Genomic DNA, 16,409 nt, shown 5'->3' on the forward strand with positions numbered 1-16,409 from the left:
TTCAAAGTAACTTAACCGAAAAATGGTTCCATATTGTCGGTTACAGACGCAAGTTGAGGCTAACGTGTTTGTCTTTTGGCACCCGAGAAACAACCAAACAATCACATTCATGTTGTTTGGCTCGTAAAGAAGTTGAGTCAATGCTAGTTGAGCCTCCTTTTATGTTGCGGGTCAAATGAATCCATTAAAAAATAAAGAATGTTTTTTTTTAGGACAAGACCTCTGGCTGACATATACAATCATCATCAATTACAAATGACATTTTGCACGCCTTTTTATTACGTTCTTTGACAGTTAAAAAAAACAAGACATCAAAACCCGGGTCAAAATGACCCAAGAATATAATTGCCCCTTTGGGGGAGAAATTTGATAACAGAAAAAAAGCCATTGGATGATTACACATGACCCTGGGTTGAATTTACCCAGGATGTTATAACTGTTCTAGAATCAAAAATAAATCAAACTGGTAGAAATTAAGTATTGCCATTGCTACTTTGTGAGTGGCTTTCCAATCGAAAACGCGTGTACTCTTCCTAGTGCTGTTCAAGTTGAAATATCATGAACTCATTCAATGCCAGGGACCTGTTTTCACGTTTTTTTTTTTTTTTTAAGAGTGCAGAGCCTCAATCCCAGATATTTAAGAATCGATTTAATACTTAAGTATCTGGAAATCAATGTCCTTAATTCCTGGGGCAAATTTGGACCCAGCTCAGGCTTTTCGATGTTTTTCATGTGTGATATCAAAGCAAACCAACAGCAAGTAGTTTTCAATCCGCCGTCCCTTCCAAAGGCTTGCAAACAGGAGGTCAAAAGGTACACCCTATAGGTGTACGTTATACATGCATATACGGTATGCACGAAATGAAATCTGCGGCAATAAACAGCCGTGAACATGATTTTTTCTCCTAAAATAAAAAAACATCGAAACAAAAAGGCATGGATATCTATATATGTAAATATCCGTACAGTATGTATGGAAAGGGCTGATGCCACTGTACATTTTGACAAGTTGAATGAAAATGTCTATTTCTATTCGACAATGTTATGAGCCTTTCAATGTCAGGCCGAGTTGGGGGATAACGGTTAGCGGAAAATGCCCGCACTTAAACAACTTATCCATTTGATATGTCCGGACTCGTGAACAAAGGTGAAAATACATCCCTGGCATTGAATGAGTTAAATATGGCTGGGTCGCGCATGTTTTGACATCCACGTGTTCAAGCCTGGATCCCGGGTGAGGAAGGGACCGGGCTTTCCTGGGCCCGTGGAATGTGTGACTTTTTCCAACCGTCTTGGCTGGCCGGACGCATTTCAAAAGGTCCTCATTGTACTTGCCTGACCTTTTACTAAACGGGAACACTACCCATCACGAGTCTCCTTGTCGGGTCAGGAGAACGGAAGGAAAAGGTCAGTCGCGTATGACGGCGTCAGCTACTGACGACTCAGCAAAAAGTCACATCCTTTCAAGCAGTCCACAAGAAACTACAAGCGGTGACTGGAAGTTTTGTCAAGGCAGTGACTCACCATAGGAGACCTCCAGATGTTCTTCAGTCCGTCCATAGCTTTCCAAAATGTTTGTCTTTTGTTTTTGGCATTTTTTTAACAGCTGTTCCTCCGATCCATCCTACATTGGCAGAAAGATAAGTGTGCGGACAAACGAGTCCGGGTGATGTGCGAGCGGAATTTCCGCGGATGGCCTCCATCTGATTGGTCGTGAAGAGTTAGCCTCGGGGGCATGAACTATTTCTTTCACGAGGTGCCGATACATGTAGACTTCTATTATGTAACATATTCCAAACTCGGGAAATAAAAATACAAGCGCTCGGCATGACCCCAAACTAAACAAGTTAACTGACGCGCGTCCGAAAATGGCAGATCTGCACTCATCAACACGGCAGCACCATCTCGAGGCCAACAAGTGAACTGCATTCATATTGTCATCTGCTACATTTACCGTAATTTAAAGAGGTTTTGATGATTATGCACGAACATAATTCAGATATGTTTTTGTTACCGTTTTTAATGCATTTTTATAACTTATTCAAATTAATTCAAAGGGTTTAGGGCAGAGGTGTCAAACTCATTTTGGTCGCGGGCCATTTTGTAGCGAGAACTTCCTTCATTGGGCCGATATGTTGAGGAAACCATGTCGATTTTAAATGATCTCACCATACGCAACAAATTGATGGCTTAGTTGTTTTGAAATCAGAAGTAAAGCATTCTAGTTTGTTCATTTATTGTTTCTATTACAGAACAAACCAAAAAATCTCAATTATACACGTCGAGCTGAGTTTTGGAACTGATTTAGCAAGGGTCATGGAAACTTCCATGATTTGCTTTCGCGGGCCACATGAAATGACGCGGCGGGCCTGATTTGGCCCCCGGGCCTTGGGTTTGACACCTGTGGTTTAGGGGCGTTTTTCTGGTCTTGGAACGAATTAGGCGACGACATGTAAAAAGCAGCTCTACTTATGAAAGATTCACGTTACGAAATTATTTCCAGAACAAATGAATTTCGTAAGTAGAAGTTACCACCGAACTTTCATAAAAAATGTTTTGTTTGCTTTTTGGGACTTCTGGGAAATACATTTTCAGAATACAAAGCTTTTTTTCTGCAAATGTTTACATGTAACGGCACAATGTTTGTTTTCACTTGTTGCTAACACTTAACTGAGCTCTTTTTATAACAAGCCCACGGGTCAATCATGTGGTCTGTAGGGGTGACCGGCACAGGCGCATTATTGGTGACCCGCGTTACACAATACAGTGAACTAACTCATGGCCGTTTTTCAAAGCAGGACTGAGCTAGCGTTGTTTTCAATTAAATAGAAAATCATGTGACCCAGTAATAGAATATATCAAATAAATGTTATCGGTGGAAATGGTGAAGCATGAACGTATGTAAGTTATTTGCTTATATTTATCGATATCTCTGTAGCACTGAGTTTTTCTTAGCATCTTTTCAAGCATGAGATTCACAATTTGAACATCTTTTACAGAAGCACACATTTGCCTTATGGTGGTTCTTTGTTTTTATAAATACACCTTGGCATCTGAGGGCGTAGCAAATCTCCGATTTTGAGCAGCTTTTGGCAAGTCTGATATTTGATCAATTGTTGGCTCGAAATAATTTGAGCTCTAAATATTTCGTACAGCTTTTTTTCACGCCGCTCATATTCGGCGTTGTACGAAGCAACGTTAGTTAGGTCATGTTCCGTCTTTCACGTTGGAAGATTGCAGGGAGGATTTCGCTCTTGCCGTTGTCATCTTTGTAGCGGCGACCGGATACGGAAATGCCGTCATCTTGCCGTTGTTGTTGCAGTCCGGCGTTCAGCTCATATTCGCTATTACGAAAAATTCCCAGACGCGATTTTGCGCTTTCATTCGATCACATTCATTGATCGCAAAAACACAACAAACAAAAACTACTCTGGATCCCTCCGGTTTCCCTCCCCCAAAGCCGCGTTCATGTTATTCAGCGTAGCCTCTCATCCGCTTACATAATGTTGCGATAAGACAAGCTGGCTTAACGCAAGTGTTTACGTCTCGTCTCCTCCTCGCGCGCATCCGAGACGCCCGCCGGACTTGGACATGGCCATCAGGAGGATATACATCAGCATCGCTTATGCCACTTTTGGTGCCTCGGTTGGACTTTCGGCTTTTTTGGTGTGGAATGCGCTTTATCGCCAGCCGTGGACGGCGGCGATGGGAGGCCTCTCGGGTACGTCAATTCACAATCGAGCAGCATTAGATCCAAAAACGGAGTCCGGAACCTGTGGAGACAAAACCCCGCAATGCTAATATTTTCCCGCAATGCACCATATATGCGAGTGAAAAGAGCAAGATTAGCACAAACGGTGCAGTTATTTTTGTTGCACGACTTTCGATATGCCACGGTGCTGTCACTTCTGATGTTTGCAAATTTAGCCCATGTCGGGCACATTTACTGCATTTCAAAATTGGAAATATTGTCCATTTTGGGCATGTCGAAATCCCGATTTGATCCTGCGTTTCCCCCAATTTTTGCATTAACCCTTTCAACAGTAACTCGCAAACGGCGCATTTGAAAATTTGTTGACAATCCAGAAACACCAGGTGGCGCTCGCGGGCAACTTTCATTCAGAATACTCTTCCCATTTCAATTTCGTAACTATAAAACTCTTCAGCGTAGTTACTTTTGCTACTATCGCATTTTTACAGTTTTTGTACATAAAGTGGGAGCATCCAAAAAAAATATTTCTACGTATGGATAGGGCTGATGCCACCGAATATTTGGAGGGCTTGAAAGTAAATTGAGCCTTGCAAAATCATCCCCGTACACCCAGAGGTGAAATGTCTGGCTCAGTGATATTCCTAATACTTCTTCTCCGTGCGTGTGGTCATGCGCCTGACAGGTGTGCTGGCCCTGTGGGCTTTGGTGACACACGTGATGTACCTTCAGGACTACTGGCGCACGTGGCTGAAAGGCCTCAAGCTCTTCATGTGCGTGGGCACGCTTTTCGGCGTCCTCGCCCTGACCGCCTTCATCGCCTTCTTGACGCTGGCCATCACACAGAAACAATGTAAGGCGATTCCGCGACGCACAAGCTCCTACGCTATATAATGGGTCTCAATTGACCGCTAGCGCTGTATTTATTAGCAATAAGGGGAGAAGCTCCGCCCTTTCACACTGGTAAATATTAGGGTACAAAAGTGTTTAATTTGACATGTAGGCGGCTTTTTTAAATGGTGATGCTGGTATTATCGTTTAAAAAAACTGGATTAATTGTGCAGCCCTAATTGTCATATGGCCAGGTTCCGCGCGAGCCCATTGGCTGTCAAACGCGTACAATGTCCTTTGCTTTGTGTGCCGCAGCCGTGAGCGATCCCAGGAGTCTTTATCTGTCCAGCGTGTGGAGCTTCATGACCCTCAAGTGGTCTTCCCTCTTGGTCCTGTACTCCTATCGATACCGGCAGGAGTTCGCCGACATCAGCATCCTCAGCGATTTTTAGTTGGATGACACACACTTTCCGTTTTTTTTTTTCGTTCTCGGGAGCGAGAGGACTTGCGCGGTCGGTCGCCTCGACTTTGCCCGCCGGAAGCCAACGAAGCCTCGTGAAGCACATTTAATACGCAGTAATCCCTCGTTTTTTGCGGGTAATGGGCACCGAAACCCCCCAGGATTTTCACGCATGTGTATGTGGGTACCTGAAAAGTGAGATATTTATACTTTACATATTTAAGACAAATCGACAAGTGGATACGACTCCCGGGTGGGAGGAGGTTACAGCCCTCACTGGTCTATGGGCGCGCCGGGAGCCAATCACGTGTCTTGCAGTCGTTTGCTCAGCTACGGGCTTCATTCGAATTCGACTTCCGGCCTAAACTGCGACTCTCCGTCAGACTACAACCAAAGGATGGAAACGGCAAGGGATTACAGTACACTTGCGCTATCATTCTAGAATTCTCAATTAAGTAAATGTGTGAACAAATGTGTGTACTGCCGAAGTTGTGGCGTCCTGCCCGCGGCGGTTAAAAAACAACATCCGCAATGCGGTGAAGGCACTAAGTACCGAGGGATGGATGTATGTTTTTCTCCTCCTCTAGACGGCACGCTCCGTTTGAGGTGTAAATTTAATACATCCCCTATTGCACTAAGCTTTATTTTTAAACCAAGACTGCCCCTTAGAAGAGTACAAAGACACATTACAAGTGCTTCATGAGCTTCCCGTTACTATCAGGAAACGCGCTCGTGTCAATGTATTTTCCGCACTAAGAGGTACACCGGATTATAAGGCGCACCATCAATGAATGGCCCGTTTTTCATATATCGGGGCGCACCGCATTATAAAGCACATGGAAGCTCCAGTAGTGGCTGGGCTTGCATTAGTCATCCACTAGATGGAGCTGCGCTAAAGGGAGTATCAACTAAGTCATTTTCAGCACTATCTTCCACACAACAAATGGCCAATTTTCAAAAGTTTTCACATATTTGAAGGCGTATAGAATAAAAGCTACAGTAGTATGCAGTAGATTATAAGGCACACTGACAAAATTAAAGGCTTTCAGGTGCGCCTTGTAAACAATTGACGTCTTTTGCCACTTTCTTTGCAGTTGAGCCCTTTTATTGGATTTCCATGTTCCCCTGGCCTTCTTCAACACACTTTTGTCAAGTTTCTACTGTCTGCTTGAAAGCAGGGCAGCACTGTGCAGGTTCCTTTTAAATTCCAGCAGGGGGAGCCCCTTGTCTCATGTTCACTCGGATGAATGCGGAAAGCACTTGAATATGGTCGCTATTGTTTCTTCCGTTCTAGTACTAAGTGTTTTGCCTGCTATCCATGTGCATAACCATGCTTACGATGAAGATGTACAATTTTAAATGATCTTATTTTTGTGATTAAATGTACACGGATGTATGTTGTCTCACACTAATAATAAAGTGATTGTGCTCCACATGCATTTTTAATTGAACTTAGCTCGCTAGGTTGAAGTCTTCGCAAATTTACTCCTTGAGATGGCGCTGCTTTTCTCTATTGAGACAATATTTTTCTGCCGAGGCATTTTGTAGGCTGAACCTTTCATAGCAAGAGGCGTTTGTAAGTAGAGGTACCACTGTATGCAATAAATCCTCACCAGGAACGTTCAGAATTAAATGCTTCCAAAAATTCAAAAGGTTTCTGGTTTAACTCAGGCACTTTGACAACACTTTTTCGGACTAACATCTAACCCGTATAAACCCTGTACAGTCAGTTTGACTTAACAGTTTGACGTTTGCAAAAAGGACACAATTTTAGGTATACCTCGCGCAATTTTTCTAGATGACGGCACACAATGTTCTTCACGTGGTCCAAGCGCTTGCTGTTAGGCGCCTCGGCTGCATGTAGCCTTTGCAGCATGCTAAAGAGTTTGCCGGCCGGCCGGCGGCGGATTTATGAGGCGATTAACAAATGATTTAAAAAGCGTTCTGGCAACATCTGCTGCTGTGCGCCACTTCCCTCTCTGCTGGAAGTGGGCTCCACAAGTGATGATTACAAGGCTTCTGTGACCATCAGCTTGAATTTGTGTCTCCATCGCTTGCTAATCACCTACCTGCAGGTATTAGTGCGCTAATGTGATAAGTACTTGGAACCTCTCTCTCTGGGGTGCTCTTTTGGCTCTAACTTAAGGGAAAGGGAACTCATTGAATGCACATAAAGTAGGAGCTCGCCATCAACACCAAATTTCTCTGGATGTGATGTCGGGAGCGTCAAACATACGTTGCCATTTGTGAGCTCATCTGGTTGGGTAACAACGAGGAAGAGAATCCGTTCCTCGTCCGTTTGTGGCTCCTTTTTGGCTACAAAGTAGTACTTACCACGAGAAGTCTCATTTCAAGTAGGACTCCGGATGTTTCCCTATTTTTTTTTCCTTCAAAGTCGTAGGCTCGTCACCTGTGTCTTGACGCGCCTTTTGCAAGTACGACCCGATACCAGTTGATCCACAGACCGGTGTTTGGGGACCTAAGGTCAAGGGTGCCAGAAGTGGACAGATGGGGTCTTGTTGCAACAGAATTTTGATCGTGTTCAAAAGGTATACGCTAAAGGTTCGTCCAAGGTCGCTAGAGGTCACCGGACGTCAGACAAGATGGTTCATCTCAAGGAGCAGTTACCTTGGCGGCCACCAGCGTTCGCTCCCCTGAGCTATCGGCAATACAAGTGAATGTTTGATTACCTCTGGCAACTTGAACAAACCCTCAAAAGAGCCAGCACCTCAGCGGACGCCCCTCTGAGCTTCAGCCTGACGACATCAGTAAAAGAGATGTCTGGGGATCTCTGATGACCTTGCGGTGACCTCTGGCAACCTCGGCCGAACCGAGGTGGAGATCAAAAGAGCCGCTACCCTGGCGGGCGACGGCGTTCCCCCCCTGTGATATATCGCTTTACGACAAGAGCAGTGCAAGCGAATGTTTTGGTGACCACTGGTGACCTTGTGGCGACCTTGAATAAACCACAGAAGAGATCAAGAGCCGCTACCTTGGCGGACACCAGCGTTCGCCTCTTTGCGACGTATCAGACAAGAGCAAACGTGTGGTGACCTTGTGTTGACCTCTGTGGCATACCAGTTTTCAAGATCACCTCACGTTATCCTACTCATGCCCTTTTTCATGCAGTACCCAAGTTTCACCACACGATGCCACTGTGGTTCTGTATGGAATTTGGAAGTCTTTAGTTTTACCTTCAAGTAAATCCTGAAAAAAAAAAACGTATTTGAAAACAAAAGGGCCTCTGTGATCCATTTTCCTGCAGCGCATATACGTATATCGAGCGAAAGACGACGACGGTTGCACCTCAGTGGCTCAAGACGCAAACGGAGGCCACCGCTAAACAGCCCTGGAGGCGTCCTTCTCCATTTTGATGGGAGATGCGCGACTTAGCCGGCGAGTCCACTTCGACGAGCGTTGAGAAGCTACAGCAAATAATCACACGCACGGAAAAAGCGCTTTGCGTGGAAACAGGCAGGGGCCGAGCGCAAATGTCAATTTGGTGTCAGCTCCTCGCTGACCAAGCGCGGCGCGGCCGAGCGTTTCATCTTTGCATGACAATAGCGGTGCCTCTCGCGCCCCCCGAAAGGACGGCGCGGCAGCCGCTCGTGTGTGAAAATGCCCGCTATTTCCAAAGTCGCCTTCTTTTCAGCCATGCTCGTCCCACGCTGCGATCCGCTATTATCTTTTGCGAAGCCCACACGAGGAAAGAGAAAACATCTCGCCCCGCCACTTGCCGCCGTGACCAAAAACAAAATCGTTACCTATAAAAATTGTACACCTGGCAAATCGTTTCCATTTTAACATCAAGAATTCAACTTTCAAAAAATGTTCTGTCCATTTTTCGTATGCGCGCTGTCCGAGTGAAAATGTTTTTTTTTTCAATTCAAGATTTAAGGAAATGTTAGAGGCTGCCACTGCACCACCTGGTGGTGTTGATGTACACTTTACACAAAAATGTTTTTCAAATTCAAGGCACAGATAGATGTTTGTGTGCCACTCCACCACCTAGTGGTGTGGATGTGCAATTACACCACATTTATTTTCATAATCAAGACTTAGGTAGAGCGCCATTTTGCCACACCCCCTTCATGTTGCCTTTCAACGCCACCGGTCACGAAAACATCCATCATGTTGACGGTGTAACCATAAAATGCATTCCTTCTATCAAATCTGTCTCCGTGGGAACCCTCTATTTAGAATTGTTCCGCTGGTGAATTCATCCCTACTGACGTTGATTGTCTGGCTGTGTACAGTAAAACGTTGCGGTTTACTCCATCAACTGGGTGCAAAATTTCCCCTCCTCAGCTCTGGAACCAAAACCAACTAAAAGGGTCGGCGTGTATCGTTTTAAAATAGGTTATTCATTATCCGATGCGCCTTTTGAAGTTTGACGGACTTATCTGATTGTTTTGCTGCTTATCCCTTTAGCGCTGCTCATCCAGTGGACGCAAAACGCAACCCCGGCCACTATTGTAGCTTCCATTCTATGCGCCTTATATGAAAAGAGTTTTAAAATAGGCCACTCACTGCACGTGGGCCTTATAATCCAGTGCGCCTTATAGTGCGGACAATACGGCAAGAGCATACTCGCTAATTCATTTGGACTCGGTCCCTGGCAATAGGGCGACAAAACACACCATTTCAAACACGCCGCGCCGATTTGGTGAGTAACGAGCCGTGGTTGATGCCAGGCGGGCACCAAGCCGCATCAGCGTCCCGCTAACAGCGGAAACAAGCTTCGGGGCCAGGGCTCGCTTCCAGCGCATCTGCGCGCCGGCGACCCGACCGACCGACCGCCGAGCCAAAACACAGCGCTTGACCCATGGCGCCGTTCCTGTCGGAGCCGCTTTATTGAGAACGCCCTCGATCAATTTTCAGCGGTCACCTCGTAAACCGGGACGTAGCTAACCCCGCGCGGACGTCTCTTCTGGCTCCGCCGCGTGATACGCAGGACGGCGCAGAGCGTGGAGACGGCCGCCAGCAAGGTTCCCCCGAAGCCCAGCAGCATCCCGTACACGAGAGGCAGCGCCGCGTCCAAAGGGCTCTTGGAATACGCCGGCGCCGCCGGCCGCTCCACGATAAGGTCCAGGTCGCGCCAAGTCAGCTCGGACGCTAAGACAGACAACGCGCGCGTTTGGAGGACATTCAATCAAAGTCAACGCTACCACCTCTGAGCCTTTAAAGTCGGCGGTGTCAAAAGCGCGGCCCGCGGGCTCAATTCTGCCCACAAGCACCCTTAGCTCAGTTTGTCAAGCATTAAAAAAAGATGCATTAAGAGATGAACTTTTTAGTTTGTTGTCCATAATCAATAAGGTTACAATTCTTACTCCCATACAAAATGTAACCCTACACTAGCGTTTACGTTAGCAAACCAGCCACACAATTTGAATTTTACCCTAATTCTCAAATATAAGACACACTTTTTTCCCCCCAAGTTAAGGCCAAAAGTATGAGAGTGTCCTATAACGGGTAACTTAAAAATGTTTTTTTTCCACACCATTTGATGACGACTGATCAGCCAGCTATACAAGCGGGGTTTAGAGACACGTTTCGGTGCGTTTCGATATCGGCCGGATTCTTACAATAATTATAGGCTAGTAGAGGGCGGATGTCCGTTGGCAGTTAGCAGCCTGTGTCTGTGGCAGCTAACAATAGCTCGTGTTAGCTGAGGTTGTTACATTATTTTCAATAAAAGAAGCGAGCAGACTGAACCAACATCCGAGCGAAAACATTGCCTTTATAGTTTTTATGATCTTTGTGCGAAAGCTCAAAGGTTGCTATTCTGCTCCCTTTTGCTCGCATGCAAAATCACTCACCTCTTTTCGGTCTTTTCTTTTGGTCCGGTTTTGGTTCTGCCTCTTTGGGGTTTAGGGAATTGACAAACTCGTGATAGCCTTCGGCATACAGTTTCAGATTTAATATTTTGTCCTGGTTGATGTTCTTTCCCAGCTCTGTGGAAAAACAAAAACATGACTGAAATGCTGAAAGTATATCCTAAAAGGTGGGTGACGTTATTTCAGGGGCTCCGCATGGAGACGGAGGTCAGCATCCATGTGGCCAGTGGCAGCTAAAGTCACTTTCTTTTTTTGGAGTGCCACATGAGGATTGAAAATATTGCAAGTTGACCATTTTTGTGTTCCTCTGCCCCCCGGAGCCGTGCGGGCCAGTGAAATCACAAAAATATACACGGGTTTTTAGCACTATTGGGCATACTTCATTTTGGCAAAAATGTATTGTGCACAATATAAATGTAAACGGAAACGATATAACAATACTCGGACATTCCCGGCTCACATTACTAGTACTAATGCGTCATAGTTTGACGTGTGCCATGTTTGAAAATCAAAAACAAACCCGTTCATTGACATTGCACTTCATAATCCGGCGGGCGGTTGCTTGGGGTTTTTTTTAGTCTGGGGTCCCGCCGTTCATAGCTAAGAGACGTTTAAGACACGTTCAAGAGTCTCGGTTTCGCTAACGCGTGTTATAATCTGACGCGTACCATATTTGGAAATCAAAAATGAACCCGTTCATTAACATCGCCCACTATAATCCGGCGGGTGCTCGCACGGCTCTTTATAAAGTCTTGGCTCCCGTTGTTCGCGGTCCAGAGCCCTTCGAGATTCTTGTTCGTGAACGTCACATCGCTATAAGTAAACATGCGTTATAACCTGATGTGTCCTACATTCGGAAATCAAAAATAGACAGCTTTTTAATCGGGCGGGTCCAAAACACATACGGAGATACCTTTCCGATTAGCAAGGGTTACGGAGAATTGTTTCTCCAACGGCACCAGACGAAGTAGGCGGCGGCATTGGGAGCCCGCTGCCGTCTATGGATGTCAACATGAGATCAGAGCGGAAACGGACGACGCCTTTTCCCGCCAGCGCGTCCCTCGCGCCTCGCCTCATCTCGCCTCGTCATCGCCTCCCTTTCGCTAACGAGAGGAGCAGATGGTTTTTCCGGGGTGGCTGCCGTCTATTCCGCCGAGTCCTCCGTCAGTTCATTTCCACCTCGGTCTGGGCCGCGCCGGGCGACGACACGTGCCAGAAAGCGGCGGCGCGCCAAAAAAAAAAAAAAAAAAAACCTGCCACTTCTCAAGCTCCAATTAAAGACATTGACAGCATAATGAAGCAATTATGAGCTGCTGTTTGAAGTCTACAAGGAGGCCTTCTTGGAAAAGTACAAGCGGCGGGCCGAGGCTTTTTTCCAATTTGTCTTTGAGGAGGGACATGCTGTGATTAGCCCCCATGAGGTTTGTCATCCACAGTGCATTTGTACAAAGTCAAACACTTGGAAAAAAATACAATAAAAATCAGTATGTACTCAGTAGGCCATCGTCAAAGCAATCCACAATTATAAAGTGAGCTCAAAGGATAATGCAATCAGCATCTGATCATCAGCTTCACTCATTCTATCCCAAAGACAATATTTTATTATTTCGTTAAAAAAAAAAAAAAGATATAGTCCATACACTGCGATGCACTGAGCGTGCAACACTCCCAACAAATGTATAACTTATGATAGGATATGAACACAAGAAAAATGAAGAATTCAACATTACGCGGGCGAAGCGTTCACTGACCACTCACAATGTGGGAAATCTGATACACGCTTTACTTAACACTCAACAAATGTATAACTTACAGATATAAACACAAGAAGATATAAAGAGTTTACAAAATTTGAGATTGATTCTGGTTTGGTTTTGAAATTGTTAGCATAGTGTTGATGCGTCTCCCACACGGTAACATACCAGAATTCGGACATTTTGAGCAAACTCTTACCCATGGCGATGTCGGTTCGACCGATGTGACGCAAGGATCGACTGAGTCGGTCGTAGAAGATCTCGCGACCGTTTTCCTGAAGCCACTTTGTCAGCTCCTTATGGCACTTCTTCTCGCTTTCTGCCAGCGCGCAAACATAAATGTCAATTCTTCACGTAGTCCATGGGAGGAATTCAGATCCCGTAGGGCACAAACTCCAGTCCTCGAGGGCCGCTATCCTGCATGTTTTGGGGTGTCTCTCTCTTAAACACCCGATTCATCATCAGCAAGAAGCTTGAAAATGATCCTTATCGTTTCCAGAGAAATGTTGAAAACATGCAGGATACCGGCCCTCCGCCTCCCGGGACTTGGGTTCCACATATATGCCGTAGGGCGTTTCAAACGGGGCAAATACATTTATCCAAAAAAGTCATCCATAAGAGTCTTAAATATATTTATGATTGTTATTTAGAAAAAAAAATTCAGCACACTGTTTTCCACCTTTTTCTTCAAGTGACAACGTTGGAAGATATTGGCGCTCTTGTGACAATGCTCCAGATCAATCTAGATTTATTCATTTATTGTCATTTATTTCGCATTATTTTTTTGTTTAAATATTAACATAATTTATATCAGACACTTCTGATGCACTTTTTTTTTGTATTTCTATTTCTGTGTAACCTGTATAAAGCCTGTAAAACGTGACCATTTTGTTGAAGGGTGCAGTATAAATGAGAACCAACAGCCACCATTTCAGTGGATGCAGTCCCTCAGATAGTAAACATCCATCCGTCCATGTTCTAGAGCCGCTCATCCCCACAGCTGGCTTCGGGCAGTAAGCGGGGGACGCACCCTCAACTGGTTGCCAGCCAATTGCAGGGCGCACAGAGACAAACAACCGTTCACGCACCCAATCACACCCAGGGACAATTTACCATGTCCAATACACCTGCCATGCATGTGCATGGAGTGTGGGAGGAAGCCGGAGTGCCCGGAGGGAACCCAAGCAGGCTCGGGGAGAACACGCAAACTCCACACTCCGGATTTGAGCTCGGGTCCCTTTAACTGCGAGGTGGGCGTGCTATTCACCGTTCCATCGAGCCGCCAGTGATAATGAACATGATGGGGTATTATAGCCTGAGGTTAAACACATTAGCTGGCTTTGTTTTCGTGTTACACTCATATTACCGTGTTGCGTTTCATTTGCAGTGTAACTGTACAACCGCAGACACGGTGTTAACTCTAAGTGTAAATACTAAAACAAAACAGAATTAGTATGAGTGCAGACAGAGGTGGACCAGCGCCCGACAACCGATGGACCAGAAAGTGGTGGCGGGTTGGGCAAAAATACACAGACAGACCAACGATTACAATTTAGTATGGCTTGAAAAATAATGAGGGGCCGACGATGATGGAAAGGGGGCGGGGCTCTGACCAATGACGGACCAGCAAAAAAAAAGTCTTTATTTTGCTTTCTCTTTCCTTGGCAAAAAGAATTGAGCTCACGTGTAGATTTTGGAAAAAAACTCACAGCCCAACAATGCTGACCTTGAAGCGAAGCGATGTCCCTCTTGGAGAGGCGCTCGGAGATTTTGGCGTCTGACTGGTCGAGCTCCAGAAGGAGGTCGTCGCACTCGGAAGGCGTCAGCAGCTCCACCAGACGCTCCAGCTGATGGACGCCGATGTCATCGGCCACTGAGCAGCCGCCGCACCGCGCGCTTATTAGATCGCCGCTCATCCGCTTCATCGCCATCTTACTTAGACAACTAATAATATGCGCTAAGGCTCAAGCAGGGGTGTCCAAACCTTTTCATTTGAGGACCACATAGAGAAATCTTCTACTTTTCATTTCTTGGACACGAATTTCAAACATTTCAAACGCATTTCTTTCTAGTTCATTTGATAATCCACGACATAACAGCTTTCTGGTCAAGGTTGTAAGGCAGGGGTGTCAAATATATGGCCACATATATTTATTTGTATTTTTACATTTTGAGAAAATCTTTATAAAGCAATTGATGATAATTATTTGAACTCGCCTCGAGGGTCCTAGCAAATGCCATTTGTAGTCGAGGCCGCAGAAAAATGAACAGCGGGGCCGCAAACGGCCCCCTGGCCAGCGTTTGGACACCGCCGGTCGAAAAGCTCTTTGGCGAGTGGCTTCTGTTTGTTCATGCACTCACTCACCTGTGTTATCAGCCTCCTCCTCCTCCTCCTCCTCCTGTGCCAAACCTTGGGCAAAAAGGAGCAAGGACAAATACAATTTCCAGACTTGCATGGCAGCTGAAAGAACAATAACACGTGAAGGGTATTAAAGAGGGGATGAATACAATCCTGGATTTGATTTAAATGGTATCCATGTTATAAGTGAAAAAATGGGACTTAATGACATTGGTACAGACAAACTGGTGAGAGATCTTTTAATTTCAACAAATACAACAACAAAGACAGAAAATACTTCTACAAAGCTGCGAATATTTTAGATTCAATTGATTGGATTTTTTGTTAATATTAACAGAGGTGAATGCACGTTACATATGCTATACTCATACTCGATGATTGATGTAGTCGAATTGAACTAATACATTTATGCAATTAAATCATGGAGCTGAAATCCAATTGTATTATCAAACAATTTCTCATTTTATACTTAACACGTGAAACGTTGGGCACTAAGTTTGCACAACTTTTACTTCACTTGTATTCCATTATGAATCGAAACAACATGAAGATTAAAAAAGAAACAAACAAAAAAAAACATGCTTTGACCCTATCAATCAGCGTTCGACTATTTGGCCTAGCGAATAAATTAAGGTTTCTCATTTTTATTCCAATATGAAACGAGACAACATTGACGGATTATCAGATAACCGCCGCTTAAAACGTTGCTTTCAATGTATCAATCTGCGTTCATACATGAGGTCAGCATTTGACTATTTATCATATCGATTCAAGTCAAGTTTCCAACAACAACAACGTCTGCTTAGCTTTTACGACATTTGTGTTCCAAAATGAAACGACACAACATTGTTGGATTATCAGATAACTGCACCGCGCGCGAAAACATGGCTTTCAAACTATCGATCCAATCCATCCGTGAGATCAGCATTCGACTAGTTGGCCTAGCGACTAAATATTTCGACGACAACGCTTGCCTACCTTGTGATAGACGCGTATTTCAATCGGAAACGAAACCGCATCGGTGGATTATCAGAAAACTGTACGGTTCAAACCGCTGGGTTCAACCTAACAATCAGTGTTCATCCTTGAGATCTGCAATCGACTAAATGGCCTAGTACTGATGAACTCCAAATTGCCTCCTGTTGCACCTCTGGCGACTCCAAGGCGAAGAATTGACGTGCTGAGACGTTTAAAGGCCTTGACGCACCGTGGACAATTCTGGTAAAGTTGCCCTTATGTTACATCACCACCGTGTCCTTTTCACTTTGGCCTCAAACAAGAAAATACGACTCAAATTGGGAGCTTTGTTTTTCAAGTGTTTGTTATGGCGGCTGGATTGACATGCTGTGACGTCACATGAGAACGAAAAAACATCACAACGTCATACGATTGAATATTTCGGGTGAATCACGGCGCCCGAAAAAAGCTCGATTTTCCCTTATAAGATTCGCATATCCTG

At 45.0% G+C, this 16,409-nt stretch overlaps 2 protein-coding genes and 1 long non-coding RNA gene across 4 annotated transcripts in view; 2 read left to right on the forward strand and 1 right to left on the reverse strand.

Moving 5' to 3' along the window:
• The first annotated feature begins 3,286 nt into the window (after positions 1-3,286).
• slc48a1a (solute carrier family 48 member 1a) lies at positions 3,287-6,433 on the forward strand. The gene is made up of 3 exons (XM_088409024.1): positions 3,287-3,721; positions 4,395-4,562; positions 4,856-6,433. The coding sequence occupies exons 1-3, from the start codon at positions 3,592-3,594 to the stop codon at positions 4,990-4,992; spliced, it is 435 nt and encodes a 144-aa protein (XP_088265150.1). The 5' UTR covers positions 3,287-3,591; the 3' UTR covers positions 4,993-6,433.
• Positions 6,434-9,834: 3,401 nt separating this feature from the next.
• tmdd1 (transmembrane and death domain 1) lies at positions 9,835-16,119 on the reverse strand. Its single transcript, XM_088407634.1, has 6 exons — positions 15,929-16,119; positions 14,957-15,052; positions 14,318-14,464; positions 12,791-12,910; positions 10,820-10,954; positions 9,835-10,115 (listed from the first exon to the last, which is right to left on the reverse strand). Exons 2-6 carry the CDS (start codon positions 15,045-15,047, stop codon positions 9,871-9,873), a joined length of 738 nt encoding a protein of 245 aa, XP_088263760.1. The 5' UTR covers positions 15,048-15,052; positions 15,929-16,119; the 3' UTR covers positions 9,835-9,870.
• The window catches only part of LOC148428415 (uncharacterized), a 70,791-nt gene continuing 70,244 nt past the window's right edge, over positions 15,863-16,409 (forward strand). For both annotated transcript variants that reach the window (XR_015864746.1, XR_015864745.1), the window contains exon 1: positions 15,863-16,171. This is a non-coding gene — a long non-coding RNA (uncharacterized LOC148428415). The remainder of the gene's footprint in view (positions 16,172-16,409) is intronic.

Source organism: Hippichthys cyanospilos, chromosome 2 (assembly GCF_059441005.1).
Source record: "Hippichthys cyanospilos isolate Australia breed blue-spotted pipefish chromosome 2, RoL_Hcya_1.0, whole genome shotgun sequence".
In the NCBI taxonomy this organism is placed as follows: domain Eukaryota; kingdom Metazoa; phylum Chordata; class Actinopteri; order Syngnathiformes; family Syngnathidae; genus Hippichthys; species Hippichthys cyanospilos.

Coding starts and splice junctions, on each gene's coding strand:
- slc48a1a (XM_088409024.1), top strand. CDS start 3,592: ATGGCCATCAGGAGGATATACATCAGCATCGCTTATGCCACTTTTGGT. Junction 3,722..4,394: donor GGCGATGGGAGGCCTCTCGG/GTACGTCAATTC, acceptor TGCGCCTGACAG/GTGTGCTGGCCCTGTGGGCT. Junction 4,563..4,855: donor GGCCATCACACAGAAACAAT/GTAAGGCGATTC, acceptor TGTGTGCCGCAG/CCGTGAGCGATCCCAGGAGT.
- tmdd1 (XM_088407634.1), bottom strand. CDS start 15,047: ATGCAAGTCTGGAAATTGTATTTGTCCTTGCTCCTTTTTGCCCAAGGT. Junction 14,465..14,956: donor GGAGGAGGCTGATAACACAG/GTGAGTGAGTGC, acceptor GCGGCTGCTCAG/TGGCCGATGACATCGGCGTC. Junction 10,955..12,790: donor TCGAACCGACATCGCCATGG/GTAAGAGTTTGC, acceptor GTTTTTCCACAG/AGCTGGGAAAGAACATCAAC.